We start from the raw sequence: 17,627 nt of genomic DNA on the forward strand, positions 1-17,627 counted from the left end.
ACCTACCTACTCCTCACTCTGACAGAAACATGGGTCTGGCATTAGTGAATCCGTTGACAAAAGACACACAGACAGACAGCGCTCTCCTGGAGGAAACACATGATTTCAGCGTCATGCTGAAGTTATTACGTAGATTGAGAAGGTTTGATTAGTCATTTAACTGGCTTTCAGTAACAATGAATTTACTTTTGCTACTGGACTACAGGACTGTAATATCAGTACCAGTATATGTAATGTTGAATTTGTAATTTGAAAGGAAAGGAATTAATCCTCTTTGGACATATGCGTACTATACTGGATCCCTGTGACTAAATGCATACTGTCTGCAATTATGAATACATGAACCTCAATTCTTTGCTTTGGTGACTGGAGGCCATAGTGTCAGTCATGATTGAATATTCTGATCCCCTGCCAAGACTGAGATATGGCAGGCCTACCAACTGCCTCTGCTTGGGATTTAGTACCAACGGAAAGCTCTGGCCACTTTTTCATCCCACAGTATAACTGGATAAATAATTCCTTCTCTCTCGACTTCTTATGTGTGGTGAGCTTTCTGGTGCAAAATGGCCATCTTGTATCAAGATGCTGCTGATTGGAGGTGGTTGATGCAAGCTTCTATTTTCACTGTATAAAAGTTGCAACTTGTGAAAAGATGCTATAAAATAAGAAGTGCCATAAAATGCAATCCATTTTTATTATTGGAATAAGGAACCAGTCCTAAAGCTACAGTATAATCTCAGAGCAAAAGGCCTTGTTGTCCTGACTCAAAGGATCCCTTTCTTGCACCCCTTGTCTGTCATTGTTCTATCGTGAAGAGTTAACTTGATGGTTTGAGACAGCTTAGCCATAAACTTCAAATCTGTCAACAGATGTAAATGGGAGTGAAGCAACATGCAGGGGAATATGTGATAATGTTTTAAATACTGATATGTAAAAGAGAAATCAGTTAACAATTAAATATGAGAACGGACTCATACCATTAAGAGAGCTTTCCATGTTTGACAAATCGCCACAATAGTGACTTTCAGAAATGATTGCTCACACAAAAAGAGGAGTCTTTGCAATATGTTTGCTGTCATTTAATTCTCAAACACTGGGTTAATTCAAATCATTTGATAGCAAAAATTGATGAACTGATGTTTGAAAGTGATGTCAAAATTGTGTGACAATTTCAGAGGATAGGACATTGGTGGGACTGGTGCCCTCAATTGTTTGTGATGTAGATGGTTTTGTGTCTCTCGATGAGGTCAATATCTCTCTCCAGCTTCTTCATCTGCAACTCCAGCTTCTCCTTGCGGTTCCTCTTGGGGATGGTGTCAATCACTATGGACAGACACTGGTACTGGTGGAGCATCTCCTCCAAATTCTTCTTCAGCCCCTGGGAACCACAACAAGAGGACATGTGGAGCTCTTTCCAGGTGGACTCAGACTCGTGAGCGAACAAAGGTCAATACAATTGGGCCGTAATTCATGTAACAAACAGAATATTTTTCTTAATGGAAAAAAACCTTACATTTGTCCTTCATTAAGAGCCTTAATTATTTATGATTTATGGTTTTATTATTCATCGTATGGAATACTGGCATGTGTATGAATGCGTTCAGATGCACAAACACACGTGCTTGTGCACTTAAAACCTGTACCTGAAGAGTGGACAGACGTTCCTCGTCAGAGAGCTGCTTCATGGCTCCCTGTCTGAGTCGCTCTTTGATGTATTCGTCATACTCCTCCTGGGCTCTTCTCTCCTTCTCTTTGCGCTGCTGCAGGTACTCAGGGATCTGCCCGTAATCCTGTGGTGGAACACAGAGTCTTTTACAAAACTCAGTTTACAATGAAACACGGTGGGCCAAACACCACTGTCTAAAAGTGAATTTGATTCTCAGTGATTAATATAGACAAATATGCATCAAGTTTAGTGTGATGTCTGCATTTATTAAGTCAAGTTAAGAAGCTCAAAACCATTCCTGCAACACTGAAAAATCAAGTTCAATCTAGGCATTTTCTGTTAGATAAAATATCTTATAGTGGTTAAAATGGAGAGGCAGGGCAGTACAATTGACAGTAACTGTGTGCATTAAAAAAAACTAAATGCAACTAATTGCAACAAACCCAAGGTTCCGAAGTAATCAACTATCAAATCACATATAGTGGTAAAAAAGGGGCACAAAACGGCAAGTAAAACTCAAGAAAGGAAGAGAGCCAACCTTATATCCTTGGAAGACTGTAATTTCACAATATATATGACACAAACAGAGTTCTGGGATGTGAAATACAAGCCACAAATATAAAGAAAAATTGTGCTAACAGCGATGCAATTTGTCCGTAGACTTCTTCAGGCTGGAGGCATACCTCAGATATAAGGTTGGCTCTCTTTTCCTTTCTTGTTTTCTTCACAAGTAATCAACAAAACATAAATAGCACCATCTGCTGGATAGTAACACTTGAGTTACTTGAATACAGTTTCTCTTATGGAATATTGGAATAGTACTGCATGTAAATCATTTTAAACTACATAATACCAAATCTAAAAAACACAAAAATTCTAAATACATAAATAGGTTTTCAGAAACAAGACATTTTAAGAAGCTATAAATCACATACAGACCTTTTTGTTCACATATTTTGGCACAAGGCCAGAATTTTCCAGAAGCTGTTTATCTCCATTTTTTGTCAATGTGTAAGAAGGCTGTGGTTTCCGTGGTGGTGAGAGGATGTTGTCAATGGCGTTGCTCTTTATATAGTCCTTTCTTAACTGTGTGCGCATCCATGAGCAGTCGGACCTGGTCGATATCGGCATCCTTCTTAGGTTTTCCTCCTTGAATGGCGTTATCTTATCTTTTAAATTAAAACAAAAAGACATAACAATTCAGCCTCAAGAAAAGTGCATTTTTTGGATTCATAAGCCAAAAGTTTCAAAGATTCCAGTTAATATGTGATGTAATAATATGTTAATGCTGCAGTATGTATCCTTGCGCTACAGCTGATTTTGATGGATTTCTCAATCCGATAAGCACATAAAGTCTTGTTTAATGCTGCATTTGGGGTGCTAACAGCACAATGAAATGCATGACATTACAATACAAGTATGATATAAATACAGGTATTTAACTCCTATTTGCAGCTAGTAATAAATAATTTTATACACTCATTCATGTACATAGGACCCACACTGTGATTCCCTAAATCAATTCAGTAGTGCAGACAAGCATGCACTCTTCACTAAAAACTTCTCTGCTAGTTGTTGCTTTTTACATTCTACAGTCCACCAGCTAAGCCATGAGGGACGAATATTTCAGTGCAGGTTTAGGGAGACAGCAGGTGCCTGATTTACCAGAGGTCTCTGTTCATATGGGATGCGACAGGTAAAATCCAGCTTTCTGGATCCTTCTGTCTGCTACATTTATGCCTTACCCTGCTGAGCGCCAGGCTGCAGCTGCCATTGGCAAGCCCGGTAATCAGTACCATACTGTGTGGTGCGTCACTACACTGAAATCCCAAGTCATAGCAAGGCAAGTGGCTCGCAACACCAAAATCATTCTTTCACTCTCCTGCCCACCAGCTGAGCTTTGCATTCATTGCATCGGAAGAGTGCACTTCATGCGCGGCTCATGCAAGCAAACTGCAGGCGCAGATCCAACAGAGGAGACCTTCTTACACAAATACAGCAGACGAGGAGAGTAAAATCCCTCTGAGGGGGCTTTTACTAAAAAAGCTTTTACTCTTTCTCCATGAGCGATAATATGGAGAGCTACATGCCACACTGCTGAGCTGCCAGGTACAGAGCCAGATTCCACACCAGACTGCAGGGCACCTGACTACCATACCCTGGAACCCAGTGCTAAATATTGTTAAAATAATTGTTAAATTAATTAGAGAACAGTCACATTCATCATTGTTTTCAGGGGCGAAAAAACAGTGCTGAACGTGACTCTTTTCTAATTAATTTAACAATTTTAACAATCACCAAAATCTGTTATTTTAACAGTTCTGAGGGTTGCAGATCAAACCAAACACATTTGATTGTGGCTCACTACCAGAAAGTTTGGATGCTTTGGAGTACTTGCGCAGGAACTTCTCTGGTGAGGGGATCTCCACCTTTGGTAGGCCCATGGTTTTGTGTGAAGACTTGTTCATCTGCTTTTCCTGCTTTACCTGCTCCCTGAATTTTGACACATATCTGAACATTTGGAGAGTGATTCAGTCAAGTAGTAAAGGAAAGTTGCAGTGCATTGACAATAGATTAGCAACAAACTATAAATAAGAACAAAACACATTTTGGATACTAGACTAGTAAATCTATTCTTTCTGTTCTAGCAGAGCATGGTCAAAACATTTTGAATGATGTATTTTTCTTAAATGTTTTAATACAACATTCACGGGCAGGCCTTGATGGCAATAGACCTGTCACCAGTGCTGTACCAAACATTTCACAATTCAAGATAACTAAAGTAATTGGTCAAGTTTACAGTTACACTAGAGACTAATGCATCAATATCATAAACTATAATTCAAGTAATGGGGTGGAACAATTTCTGCTTCAACCTCAATTTCTGCACTCTCAAAAAGGATGTGTTGTTATTCAGCATTTTTCTGTTACTACTTTCTATTACAAATATACAATTTATGTGTTACAAGGAGACTGTGTTGAAAGTATCACTAAATGTGTTGTCCTTAACTAGGAATAGAAGTGTGTTACTCATAATAAAAATAATAAAAGCTTAATATACTAAATATACTAAACTAGATTAACATAGTCATAAAATAACAAAGGTCAGAGAGAATAGTTAAAATGTTTGGAGTAAATGCTCAAACCAAACATACCTTGGCGGTTTCTCTATTTTAACCTCTTCCTTGGGGATGAGGTTATACACGCTCTCTGCCTGTTCCATGTTTGATTTACTGTTTCTCAATTAAAGAGAAACATAAATATCGACTGTAGAAAAATGTCCTTAGCCCAGTGAAAGCTGACTTTTAAACACCGACTATCTATGCATTTCAAAACAAAATTGTTTAATGTGTTCGCTTTGTCAGGAAAGAACGCGCTGCTGTTGACACAGGGAGTAAAACGCTTTTTTCAAAAAATACGCGTTAAATTATGACCAGCGGAATGTCCATATTAATACAGATCCAACGTATTATGATGTAACAGAGAGGAAGACAGACCTATTTGTCGCTGTCACAACACCAGAGCATGTTATTCAGAAATTCTTGCAAACACATGTAGCAAAGGGCGTGTCCAAGTGCCTTCAATTGTGACTCACAGGTGACACCCACACTGCTGTGTTGACACGCATTTCTCATGTCACGTGATGAATATTAATGATGGAAAACAGTAATGGAAAGTGAAAAATAACCCACGGTTCAGTGTTAATTGCCTATAGCATTTATAAGTATAAACACAAATAAATAAATAAATAAAAATACTCGAAATAACATGCACTGTCATGCAATATAATACAGTTAAGGCATAAGCATGTAGCTATCTTTCTATTTTTATTCAAGTATAATTGTGGCAGGGTGTGTCAAAAAATTATGATAGGCATAGGAACAGAAAGTAACTAGTACTAGTGCCCAGCCAAAAAACTTTGTTTTGGTCTCACCCTACCATAGCACCCACTTCCAACTGAAGTTCAGTACTGGAACTTTTATTGGAATCATGGTCAAAAAAAAAAAAAAGCTTTTTGACCAGACTCAAGTAGTGGGTTTGGCATCAGAAGAAGAATGCTTTTCTTGAAAAGGACACCAATGAAATATGGTGGTGGATCATTACTGTTATGCGGCTGTTGCATCTATATGTCCTGAAGCTCTTTTAAAGATTCATCTATTCATGAACTCCAGCTAGGACCAAGACATTTTTGCCAAAACTTCATTATTTTAATATCATACCTCAATTGTTTTCAATTGTCATCGCAGTCTCCAGACAAAATCTCTGGTCCACTAGACCAGATAAGCTGTCCACAAAGGTAGACCAAAGGATCTGAAGGACTTTTTTCTGGATTCTGTATGGAGGAATAGTCAAACATTGACCCAATAAATTCACTAATCTTATAAATCACTATGAATGACAACACAGTAGTTTTATCCTTGTGAAGGGAGGATATGCAAAGTATTGAAAACAGGGATTCCAATTATTTGACACCTTTATTTAGGAATTTAAATGATTGCTTGATAAAATGTTTTTTTCTCTGAAGAATTGTATTAGTATGAAAGAACAGAATTGACAAAGGTGTGGATAGCACTATTAAAATGCAAATTCTGATGCTCTTATCAGCTTCATCTATCGCATAATGCTGAGTGTTTATTTGATTTATTATTTTGATTTCTACCAGATTGACACCAGCAAAAAACTGAAGATGTAATGTATTTTATTTATTATGATGCACAGAAATATAGTGGTAACCAAGCAATGAAAAGTCTGACAATCCTTGTTGCAGGCAACCAACCACATTGAATAACCACTTGATTTTTTAAAATTATTTTTTGTTGCTTAATAGTGCTGGGTAATTAGCATAGATGTTTAGTCTGAATAATTTACCTAATTTATACAGTATTCTCCATGTTTTTCATGCAGAGTTCGGGATTATATATGTAAACTGTTGAGGTGTAATGTGCCATTATTAGAGGAGAACGGCCATTAATTGTCATTTAATCACATTGCAAGTGTCCTGTAAAACCAAAGTTCACAAAATAACAAATGCACTGCACTATGAAATCTGGGTGAAAATGGTTGAATCACTGAATAGTTAAATCCCTTTAAAATAAACATTGTGAAAATGCACCATAATTGACAAAGAGAGTCTCAGTAGTGAGTTACAATGAAAACTGTTGACATTAAACAAGACTCCTTGATATATATTTACTTTTTTATTTTTATTCCCCAAACTGCGTAAAATCAGAGGAGTGACTGCAAAGCCCAAGACAATTCAGAGGAAGGATGCATGTTGTATGATGCATGTAGCTGAAGATCAGCTGTTCAATAATCATTTGGTGTCTCAGTTGTTTGCGATGTAGATGGTTTTGTGTCTCTCAATGAGGTCTATGTCTTTCTCCAGCTGCTTCATCTGCATCTCCAGCTTCTCTTTTATGTATTTCTTGGGGCCTGTATCCGTGACGATAGATAGAGCCTGATACTGGTGGTGCAACTCCTCCCAGTTCTTCTTGAGTCCCTAGAACCACAAGATTTGCTGTAGATTCAATTACTTTTAACTTTTTTTTTTAACCAGACAAGTATGCCTTTAGATCTAATAATTTAAAAGAAATTTTCAAGGTTTAAACAAAATCAATAATCAATCAATATGTATGTTATCAGTATTCTCTGCTTGTTATACTTGGAAGAAGATATGCATGGACATAGTCCTTGTACAAATGTGTTTGGTTAGCTGCCAAAGTTAATGGCCAAATCATTGCAATCAAATTACAAGTAATGACAAAATTCACAAGAAACTTTTGCTTGTTAATGAATCAGTTTTGCAAATAACAATAATTCTTCCAAAAGTGCATGCTGATAGAATAACATGAAATTTCACTCGAACTGCAAAGGAAAAGCCATAAAATAAAAATGATTACACTCCAAATTACAGTAACTATTCAACTGTTCAGTGATCTCTTGGCCTGTAATTGTTTGCCTTCACCATTTTCAGTGCAAACCCTGAAAATTCATAGAATACTCTTTTCACTTAAAAATTAAAAGAAAACAATTACTCTTTTTCTGTCCAAATCCATTCATAGTCAAGAATAATAACTGCACAGTCATACAGTCCTTCTCTATGGCAGTGCTCTGCAACTTAAAAAAACAAAATCACTTAAGGGCTGCTGGGTGCCTTTTTCTGCTAAAAACTATTCTAGTGCATGGGTGGGTGCACAGTTCTCGAGAAAAGGACATTCTCACTCATTAAAGGCCACCAAGGCAAACTACAGCGCTGGGCGTGTGCGACCGCTAAGGAGTGCCACCAGGGATTGTGGGCCCCACCACCCTGCACCCGCTCCCTCCCAAAAGCACAACATGGCTACACACTTAAAACCTGTACCTGAAGGGTGGACAGACGTTCCTCGTCAGAGAGCTGCTTCATGGCTCCCTGTCTGACCCGCTCCTTGACGTACTCGTCATACTCCTCCTGGGCTCTTCCCTCCTCCACTTTGCGCTGCAGCAGATACTCAGGAATCTGCCCGTAGTCCTGTGGTGGGGATTAGGGCAACTCAACATCACTTGCTAAAATATAGCAATAGCAATCCCTGCAGAATACCAATCCCATGTCCACCTTTATTGACTTGAGTGGTGAACACCCACTTTTTGGCAATACTGAATTTACAACAGCTGCGAACTCTGAGCTCTGTTTATACACCAGAATAACTTCTGAGCTCATTTGTACAAAATTTGGGGCAGGTCTGTGGGGTGATTTTTTGCAAAGCTACTGTTAAGCTACTGTTAACAAAATCAAGCTGGCCAATTGCACAGAAGAGAAAAGGTCAAAACAGCAGGAGTTATGGATAAGACCACATTTACAATTTAAAAAAGCAATTTTATCTTTTGTCTATAACCCCGAGATGTTTTTATGGAAAGGGGGGGTTTTTGAACTGAGCCTGGAAAAACTGAGGGGTCAGAAAATTATTCCTAGGGGCCTCTCAGCAAAATGTAATAGTTTAGTTATTTCTGTTTTAAGAATAAATAAGTAATTTAAATAATTCATATAATTAAATAATTCACATTTTATAAATTCCTGTTTTATACTTCCAGATAAAATAAAATTGTCTGGTATTCACCTCCTTGGTAATACTGTGATCATGGAAGTGAATATATATTTTTATTATGGAAGCTATTTGTCTTATTTCAGCTTGTAGATGGTGTTGAAAAAAGTGAGAAATAAGATGATGCTAGCAAGGTGGCAAAGTAGCAATTTTAGGATGTCTTGAGATAAAATTTTTGGGATCCCCCTTATATGAAGCACTGAACAAAAGGTGAAGACAGCATCACAAGCTTTCTTTAACTTATCTTTGAATTTGAGAAATGTACTGTACATAAATAAGTAAGAAAACACAGAAAAATGAAAAAATGTTCATAACGAATGACAAATTCGGTAGATTTACCTTTTTCTTTAAATATTTTGGGACAAGACCAGAACACTCCAAAGGCTGCTTATCTCCATGTTTTGTGTCAGCATAGATAGGCTGTGGTTGCCTTGGTGCAGAAAGGAGGTTTTTGATGGTATTGTCCCTTATAAAGTCCTTTGCTGAATGAACTCCCATCTTTGGAATTTCAGTTCTAGCGGGTATTGGTGGCTTTCTTAGTTTATCGCCATCCATATACACGAACTGCTTTTCTGTTAAATAAAAAAATAAAATAAACAAAACAATATCATTAGTTTTACTGATTTATGCACAAACAGATGGCTCAGGTCTGAGAACTTTAACAGCTGTACTGTATTAATGACATCTAGTAAAATCCGTATGTAAAGCTTATAAAACAATCAAAATCAGTTTTCAAACTGTGGCATTGCATTTGTAATACCTCAAACAGGACCCTGTGTTATGATCCTCAAAAAAACAATGTCTTTCATTTTTCTATGGCCAGTTCTCTAAGAGTGCTGCTGCAACCTGTATATCTCTTTTGGCTTACTTTCAGGGAGTCTTGGTTCTTTGGAATGTTTGCGTAGAAACTTCTCTGGTGAGGGTGTCTCCACCTTTGTTGGGCCCATGGTCCTGTGTGCAGCCTTGCCACTTTGTTTTTCCTGCTTAACTTGGTCCCTAAACTTTGACGTATATCTTAGTTGTCAAATAAGGAATGTCAATGAAGAAACAAAAGGAAAAAAGCAATAAAGATTAAAGATCTCTTTAATACAGCAATTACAACACAATAATAATTCATACAGAAGTGCAGGTCGACATTAAATTGCACTCAAACAAACAAACCAAAATGGAAACTCCATAAAAATAAATTATTGCTATCCACGTTAGCTAATAATTCGTCATCCCTCTGCCTGTAAATTTAAGTGATTTCACCCTCCGCACCCTCCAGAACTGTTCTGTAGCCACAGCAACAGTAGTAGGCTACTGATGATTCTTTAAGCAGAACTACTACACATAACTGTACATGAAATTATGTAGTTTGACGAAAAGAGTACGTAAAGTAGTAAAGTAGTACGTGTCTAATCAGGTAGAAATCAGCATCTAACGATCATACAGCTACCATAGCTAGAGTTAACTTGGCGAACTGATAACTAGTTAATAGCTAATGCATCCCGTGCATTGAAACATACCTCGGTGGTGTTTCAAATCGAACTTCTTCCCGAGGGATGAGGTTATAAATGCTCTCTGGTGGATATATAGTTGTCATATTTCGTATTTTACTAAAAATAAAATAAAAGGGTGCCTATCCTCACGTTCGTAACGTATTGGCTGCTGGAACGTTTCTGTTTACAGTTGCCCCTTGAAACGGTTGCTTAGGAACGGTGGAAACCACGGATGAACAAAATCCCTTCACCAGTCTTCCAAATGCACGCTCGGCCATGAGTGGTTCTCATCCTCGGCCCGATTGTGGTTTTTGTTCCAATCCAACCTCAGAATTTTAACAAGCTGTTAAATTTTCTTAATGTGGCGCTTTTCATGTTTAAGACACATTCTGTCAGAAATAGCTATGCATACCATTAAAAATAAAATTCCAATCCAATAGCCTACTTATTGTGCAATAGTGCATAAAACTGCATTAAAAGAGGTTGCAATAATTGTAACTGACCAAATTCATAACTGAGGGGATGATCCTAATTAGGTTGCTGAACAAATGTGTTTAAGTTCTTTCATAATTTCCCAATCAACACAATATAGGTTCGGCTCGTTAACGTTTGCTTTGTCTTTGAGTTCCTCTACCGAATTTTTAGTGGCCATGTGTCGACACTTTCACTAATTGGGAGCCTCATCTGCAGCCTTTAATTTGAGCAGTTGAATAATTTTGTTACCTCTTTCTAAGTAGTTGTTTCAAAGAAATATAGCACAATGCGGACACAGGACCTCTTCATAGCATGCGCAGTGCCAATGGCTTGACAGGGTAAGTGCCTGTAACACGAACCTAATTAAGAAAAAATGAACGAAAACCAGACCGAGATTGACTGAGCTAACATTAGCTGTGCCTGTGTCAAACTGTACACTCGTGTAACGAACCTTCCCTGTGCTTCTCTGTGCCGAACTATTGCGAATAAATTGAAATGTAGACTAAAGTATTTCTTACTAGGACTGAATTTCGAGATACATCTAATTCAACATATATCTAGATGATGTCGCTCAATTTCAAATCTTTGTTTTTCTTAACCTTATTTTCTTATTCCGCGTCTTTCACTTTATGTTTTAACCAGAATCAACCGAAAACGAAACTCCAATGTGACAAAACCCCTCGCCATTGGACAAAACGAGTTTTAAGATTACGCTATGAGGATTGTCCACATTGCCTTTCCGTATTTTTTGCATGCAAGGCAAGCAAAGATACAACGAGTAGGCTAGTTTATTTTGCATAACGTCAAGGTTTTCCCAAAGTAGCAAGTGAGTATAGTTAGCAATGTTAATGCCCGTACGTTGGGGACAAGGGCAGAAATAACTAAACTCGAACTTGTTAGTGATTTAATCGGTTGAATTCATGCCCCTTGTAACCAGCCATATCAAAGAATTCCCAATTTACCTAAGGCAGACGTGAATATAGGCTACATTACGCGTTACTGTTGACGCGATTAACTTAAAAATAATGCGCATTTTATTTATCTTAAAAACTGCACAAATGTGTTATCTAGCTCTTAACGTCTGCTTGTTTCCCTGTAGAAATGAGTTAATTGATAACCCGATAACCTCTGAACTTAAGGAAGTCTCAGACTAAGCAAATATTTCACCAAATAAAAATATGGCTTTATTTGTGTTTCCTAGCTATCAAATCGATGTTTTGCCACTCTCAGTTGTACAGGCTACTGCAGGTAAAGATTAGCACGGGAAATATCAGCCTGACCAAACAGTAGGCTACATTCCCTGTTTTGTAGAACTTACAAGACGTCTTTACATGAACATTATTACCCACCACAGGTATCAAATATCGTGAAGTGACCCTACGTTAGGCTTTTGATTGGATAGGTTATTACCAATCGTTCATTTAGCTATGGTTGGTCGAATCCGTCAGGCCTTTGCTACAAAAAATGCAGACCGTAAATTTAGCAAGGGCGAGTTCAGTGGTGAGGATAAAGAGATTCTCGCAATTGTCTATTAAAAAATGTGACATGGGGCCCTCGCAAGAGTGACTCCAGCTGTGCCATCCGTCAGTGTTTTTTTAAAATTCATTTCCTTAACCACAGGTTTATTTAGGGAACTGCTGTGAATTAGGATTCCATTAAATATGCTAAAATATACGTAAAGCTTTTTCAGCTTTCAGTACATTGATGTACAGTACAAAAGACAATTTTAGATACATTTTAATAGTCAGTTAATGCCATTGCTTGAAATCTTGCAGAACTCATTGAAAATGTGCCTGGTTAGTTGAGTTAGACAACTCTAAATGATATGAGCTTGCTTTCCAGCTAAAAGTTACATTGTCAATGGTCTTGAGATAATGGCATCAATGAGCTGCAGTAGCTTAGCTACTAAAGCAGCAGGTAGATACCAATGATGCCTATCTTGTTTAACGTTGCCTACGTTTTTTTTTTTTTTTTTTTTTTGATAGGGTACCAGGAGAACAGTCCTTTTGGTGCTGTCAATGCTCTGGCTCTAGCCTCAGTTATATAGCTAAACTCAGATAAGGAAGCAACAATAATGATATTAGTAATGTTATGTTAGTGCAGAGTAGATAATAGTTAAATTAATTTGGACTCCTCTGGCATACACGTTTGTACATTGAAGAAAGAAAGCTTAGCTAATGTGATGTTTGAATATGCAATGAAGTTTATAAAATGTAGGTACTGCCCTAACAGATTGCTTTTAATCTCCTAAGCGGGGAAGTTGAACAATAATTCTTATTATTTGTTGATCTCTTGTCTTTCAGAATGATTGTGATTGCTGATTGAAGAAATTTCCTCAGGATGGCTTCCAGGTCCTGCTACTGCATGTTGAAAGAGGCTTGGAGATGGGGAAGGCTGACCACTCCAAAGTCCTTACATCCAATCAACTCATTCTTTATTAGCCACTCATTTTCTTTATTAGCAAGATTGTCTTCAGAGAGTTCCTACACAGAAGCGCAAAACATATTTCTCATGGGGCCACCAGGGGCTGGAAAAACAACAGTGGGGAGGATAGTCGGCTGTAGATTGGGTCTCCCAGTTATAGATGTTGATGATGACATTCTTGAGGAGAAATGGAAGATGCCAGTGGCCAAAAAGCTGTCAGAGGTGGGCAGTGAACGGTTCCTAGAGGAAGAGGGTGAGGCTTTGTCCGACTTTTCCGCCGTTGGCAGCGTCGTCTCATTGACTGGGTCCAACCCCCTACACTCGGGGACAATGCAGCGGTTGAAGAGCAGTGGTGTGGTCATCTACCTGGATGTGGACACAGAGGACATCATGCAGAGGCTGTCCAGGATGAAAGTGAACAGGATCGTGGGCCAAGGTCCCGATGTCTCCATGAGGGCCATTTTGCAGTATAGGCAGCAGTTTTACAATCGTTGTTTTGATACGAGGGTGCTTTGTGGATCTGGAGACACCGCTGATGAGGTGGCAGAAAAAGTACTTCAGGCTCTGAGGAGGTACCAGAATTCAGAATCTGAAACCTTTGTCTCAACCAGAGGCTGCCTTTCAAAAGGGACTGAATCAGCTAGTGATGCTAAGTACTTCAGCGATGTTGTCATTGAAGGTTTAGCCCCTGATGGCGGGCTGTATGTGCCTAACAGAGGGTTCCCAAAGCTGGAAACATGCGATTGGCTGAGGATGGTAGGCATGTCATATCCAGAAAGGGCTGCGATCCTGTTGGAGAAGTGCATACACCCTTTGGATGTACCTGCTGCCCAGCTACACAGTATGGTGCACAGAGCATATGGAGAGAACTTTGCCTGTGCATCGATCGCACCAGTGAGGCACCTCATCAACAATCAGTATGTGCAGGAGCTCTTCCATGGCCCCACTGCCTCCTTCAAGGATCTGGCTTTGCAGCTGATGCCACAGCTCTTTGCCTATTGCCTTCCCCAGATGTGTAACTACTTGATACTTGTGGCCACATCTGGGGACACAGGAAGTGCTGTGCTGAATGGCTTCAGCAGCCTTAGCGATGCAGACAGGCAGAGAGTCGGTGTGCTAGTGTTCTTTCCTGAGGAGGGAGTGAGCGAGATTCAGAAGCGACAGATGACAAGTTTTGGAGAGGGCAATGCAAGAGCTGTTGGCGTGGGCTCTGACTTTGATTTCTGCCAGAGGACTATCAAGCGGATGTTTGGTGACACTGGTCTGACTGGGCACTTGGCAGTGGAGTATGCCACCTTGCTGAGTACTGCCAACTCAATCAACTGGGCCCGCTTGCTACCACAGGTTGTGTACCACTCCTCGGCCTACCTGGACCTGGTCAGCGATGGTGTGGTTGGGTTTGGGGACCCCGTTGATGTGTGCATCCCCACCGGGAACTTTGGAAATGCCATGTCTGCCGTGTATGCAAAGCAGATGGGAATCCCCATAAGAAAATTAATCTGTGCTTCAAACCGCAACAATGTAGTGGCAGACTTCATTGCCACAGGCGAGTACGATCTCCGCGGCAGGCCACTTGTGGCCTCCGACTCTCCTGCCATAGACATCCTAAAATCCTCCAACCTCGAAAGATTCCTATTTCATGCTTCGGATCGGGATGGCCAGCTCATTCAGGACCTGTTCTCCAGCTTAGAAAAAGAGCAGTATTTCAAAGTGCCAGGCGCTTTACTTGAGAGGATACAGCGTGATATCCTGGCAGGCTGGTGTTCCGAAGCAGAGTGTTTGGCAGCCATCCGTGAGATGCACTCGCGCACAGGCTACATACTTGACCCCCACACGGCTGTCGCCAAGGTGGTGGCGGACCGGCTCCAGGACAGAACATGTCCGGTTGTCATCTCCTCCACCGCGCACCATGGCAAGTTCGCACCCGCAGTTCTCCGGGCCCTCGAGCTGCAGTGTCCCACAGGGACTCCTCTGGACCAGCTTGACCGTCTCGGCTCATTCAGATCCAGGCCACTTGCACACAATGCCCTGCTGAAGTGCCTGAGGGAAAGTGGGAACAGTCCTCATCTTGTGTGCCCGGCTGATGTCAGTATACTGGTGGATCAAGTGGAAGCCATGATACAGGAATCATTCTGCAAAGTTTATTAGATTTGGTTACTTATTTTTTCAATCAAGTAAAGAAATATATACGAGGTGTACTACACACCACTGCATTCTGGTCCTCCACTGATCAAAGCAGTGCAGTAGGTCTTCTTTCGTTAGTTGTCTCAGACGCTCCGTTATTTTCTTCTTCACTTCTGGAACAGACTCGAAATGGGTTCCCTTGAGTGCAGACTTGATTTTAGGGAAAAGAAAAAATGGTGCTAGATCAGGTGAATAGGGAGGGTGGTCAAGTACTGCGATATCGTGTGGCTATTAAAATCAAGTCTGCACTCAAGGGAACCCGTTTCGAGTCTGTTCCAGAAGTGAAGAAGAAAACAACGGAGCTTCTGAGACAACTAATGGAAGAAGACCTACTGCACTGCATTGATCAGTGGAGGACCAGAATGCAGTGGTGTGTAGTTGCAGAAGGGGAATATATTGAAGGGGAAAGTAATTGAAATTGAAATTTTCTACATTAAAATTGAATTACAGCATTAGTCTCATTATTTAATAGCCACACCTCGTATATATTTTGGTGTAGGCAATGTAGACTTGTTGTTTTTCACTAGAAACTTACTGAGAAGGAAGCACAGTATCCTCAGCAATCAACTTCTAAATTTGGTTGGGTTTAGAATTTTCACTCTGAAGATGACCATTATAGCCATTTGGATGGTGAGTCCATATCATCTGGCTGAGTTTCTGTAAGGTTACTGTTGAGCCTGGTTTAATCCACAATAAATAACGGATGTCTCTGCTACATTAGAAACTGTAATCTTACATGGCCACTAGATGGCAGGTTTCCTTCTGTGTGCCAGGCAAAACCACACACACTGGATTGTAAATAGCTCTCGCTCAGAGCCTTGAAAATAGGGGTTCATGTTTACAGTATTTAAGGGTTATATTGGACAGTACTATATTATTGAAATGTATTTTCCCACCCGGAATGGGTTATCTATCTTGTCTACATAAAAAAAGCCCTATATTCCTATATATATATATATTTAAACGCACACGCACACACACACACACACAGTAAGTGTTGTAATGTTTGGGACAACGCCATATTTTTTTCTTTATTTAGCTCAGTACTCCATAAGTTTAGATTTGTAGTTAAACCATTCATATGCGGTTAAAGTGCAGATTCTAAGGTTTTATTAAAGGGTATTTTAATACATTTTGGTATCACCATGCAGAAATAACAGCCCTTAATACATTGCCCTGCCATTTCAGGGCATCATAATGTTTGGGACAAATGGGTTCACAGGTGTACACAAGTAGAAAGCTTTCAATATCTAGTCTTGAGTCTAGACTTTTGATTGCCTTTGTAGTCCATTAGGGCATTTGTCAGCATAAGGACCAGAGTTGTGCCAGTGAAAGTCAAGGAACCCATTATGAGGCTGAGAAATATGAAACAAGACCAGGTCAAAACCTAGTATATGGCTGGACCGGCCGACCAATGGTGTAACTTCATCACTCAGTCAGTCATAGACATTTGCGTTTATAGGGCTGGCCCCGCTGTTGCGGTCCAGCCAAAAACAAACAAAAAAAAAAACAAACAAAAAAAACAGGGACATAGGTCAAGCCTTAAGCTTACCAAAATCAACTGTTTGGAACATCATTAAAAAGAAAGGGACCACTGTTGAGCTCAGTAATCACAAATGGCCTGGTAGGCCTGGTCTTCCTTGGCTTACCAGACTGTTTGTGATTTTTGAGATCACCAGGGCTCTTTATTCTTAATGTTGTTCTAAACAGTTAGTTTTGGTTATCCTAAGGTTCGGCCTATGTCTCTGACTGGCTTCCTTGACTTTCATTGGCATTACTGGTCCTCATGTTGACAAATGCCAGTAACAGACTCCAAAGGCAATCAAAAGGCTAGAATCAAAACTAAATACTGAAAGCACTCTTATACCTGCACTAAGGAAGCAATTGAACACACCTGTTTCTGAAACCAAAACACCCGTGAAAAAGCTAAACCAAATTATTTATAACAAGTGCTGTAATTTGTACTTGATGAAAGAAAAATGTGTAACATTATTGTGCTCACTGTAAGTGTCAATGCCAGTACAGCAGGCCATCATGAAGCTGAAAAGTCAGAATAAATTTATTAGAGACATAGCCAAAACATTGGGTGTGTCAAAATTAATTTGATGCATTGTTAGGAAGTAAGTATCCATTGTTGAACTCAGCAATAGTAAATGACCTGGTAGACCACAGAGAACCACCGTAGTGGATGACCACAGAATACTTTCAGTTGTGAAGAAAAACTAATTTTCAACTGTCAGACAGATCAAAAACACTCTCCAGGATGTAGGCATAGATGAGTCAGAGATTACCATAAAGAGAGGACTTCACCAGTTTAAC

General features: G+C 39.6%; 3 protein-coding genes across 6 annotated transcripts; 1 reads left to right on the plus strand and 2 right to left on the minus strand.

Moving 5' to 3' along the window:
- Positions 1-1,064: 1,064 nt before the first annotated feature.
- LOC118226533 (enkurin-like) lies at positions 1,065-6,588 on the minus strand. 3 transcript variants are annotated; one of them, XM_035416268.1, is made up of 5 exons: positions 5,887-6,588; positions 4,035-4,177; positions 2,606-2,835; positions 1,644-1,790; positions 1,065-1,378 (listed from the first exon to the last, which is right to left on the minus strand). In XM_035416268.1, the coding sequence occupies exons 2-5, from the start codon at positions 4,132-4,134 to the stop codon at positions 1,205-1,207; spliced, it is 651 nt and encodes a 216-aa protein (XP_035272159.1). In that variant the 5' UTR covers positions 4,135-4,177; positions 5,887-6,588; the 3' UTR covers positions 1,065-1,204. The 3 variants fall into 3 exon arrangements, with proteins under 3 accessions (XP_035272159.1, XP_035272158.1, XP_035272160.1); XM_035416267.1 differs by lacking the exon at positions 5,887-6,588 and adding an exon at positions 4,822-5,265; XM_035416269.1 differs by lacking the exon at positions 5,887-6,588 and adding an exon at positions 5,164-5,250.
- Positions 6,589-6,731: 143 nt separating this feature from the next.
- LOC118226532 (enkurin-like) lies at positions 6,732-10,513 on the minus strand. The gene is made up of 5 exons (XM_035416266.1): positions 10,254-10,513; positions 9,614-9,759; positions 9,085-9,317; positions 8,028-8,174; positions 6,732-7,166 (listed from the first exon to the last, which is right to left on the minus strand). Exons 1-5 carry the CDS (start codon positions 10,328-10,330, stop codon positions 6,993-6,995), a joined length of 777 nt encoding a protein of 258 aa, XP_035272157.1. The 5' UTR covers positions 10,331-10,513; the 3' UTR covers positions 6,732-6,992.
- A 254-nt stretch (positions 10,514-10,767) lies between these two features.
- Positions 10,768-16,681, plus strand: LOC118226531 (threonine synthase-like 1). Of its 2 annotated transcripts, none has more exons than XM_035416265.1 (2): positions 10,768-11,038; positions 13,004-16,681. In XM_035416265.1, the coding sequence occupies exon 2, from the start codon at positions 13,041-13,043 to the stop codon at positions 15,270-15,272; it is 2,232 nt and encodes a 743-aa protein (XP_035272156.1). In that variant the 5' UTR covers positions 10,768-11,038; positions 13,004-13,040; the 3' UTR covers positions 15,273-16,681. The 2 variants fall into 2 exon arrangements, with proteins under 2 accessions (XP_035272156.1, XP_035272155.1); XM_035416264.1 differs by lacking the exon at positions 10,768-11,038 and adding an exon at positions 11,458-11,526.
- The last annotated feature ends 946 nt before the right edge of the window (positions 16,682-17,627 follow it).

This window comes from Anguilla anguilla, chromosome 4 (genome assembly GCF_013347855.1).
Source record: "Anguilla anguilla isolate fAngAng1 chromosome 4, fAngAng1.pri, whole genome shotgun sequence".
NCBI classification, from domain to species: Eukaryota; Metazoa; Chordata; class Actinopteri; order Anguilliformes; family Anguillidae; genus Anguilla; species Anguilla anguilla.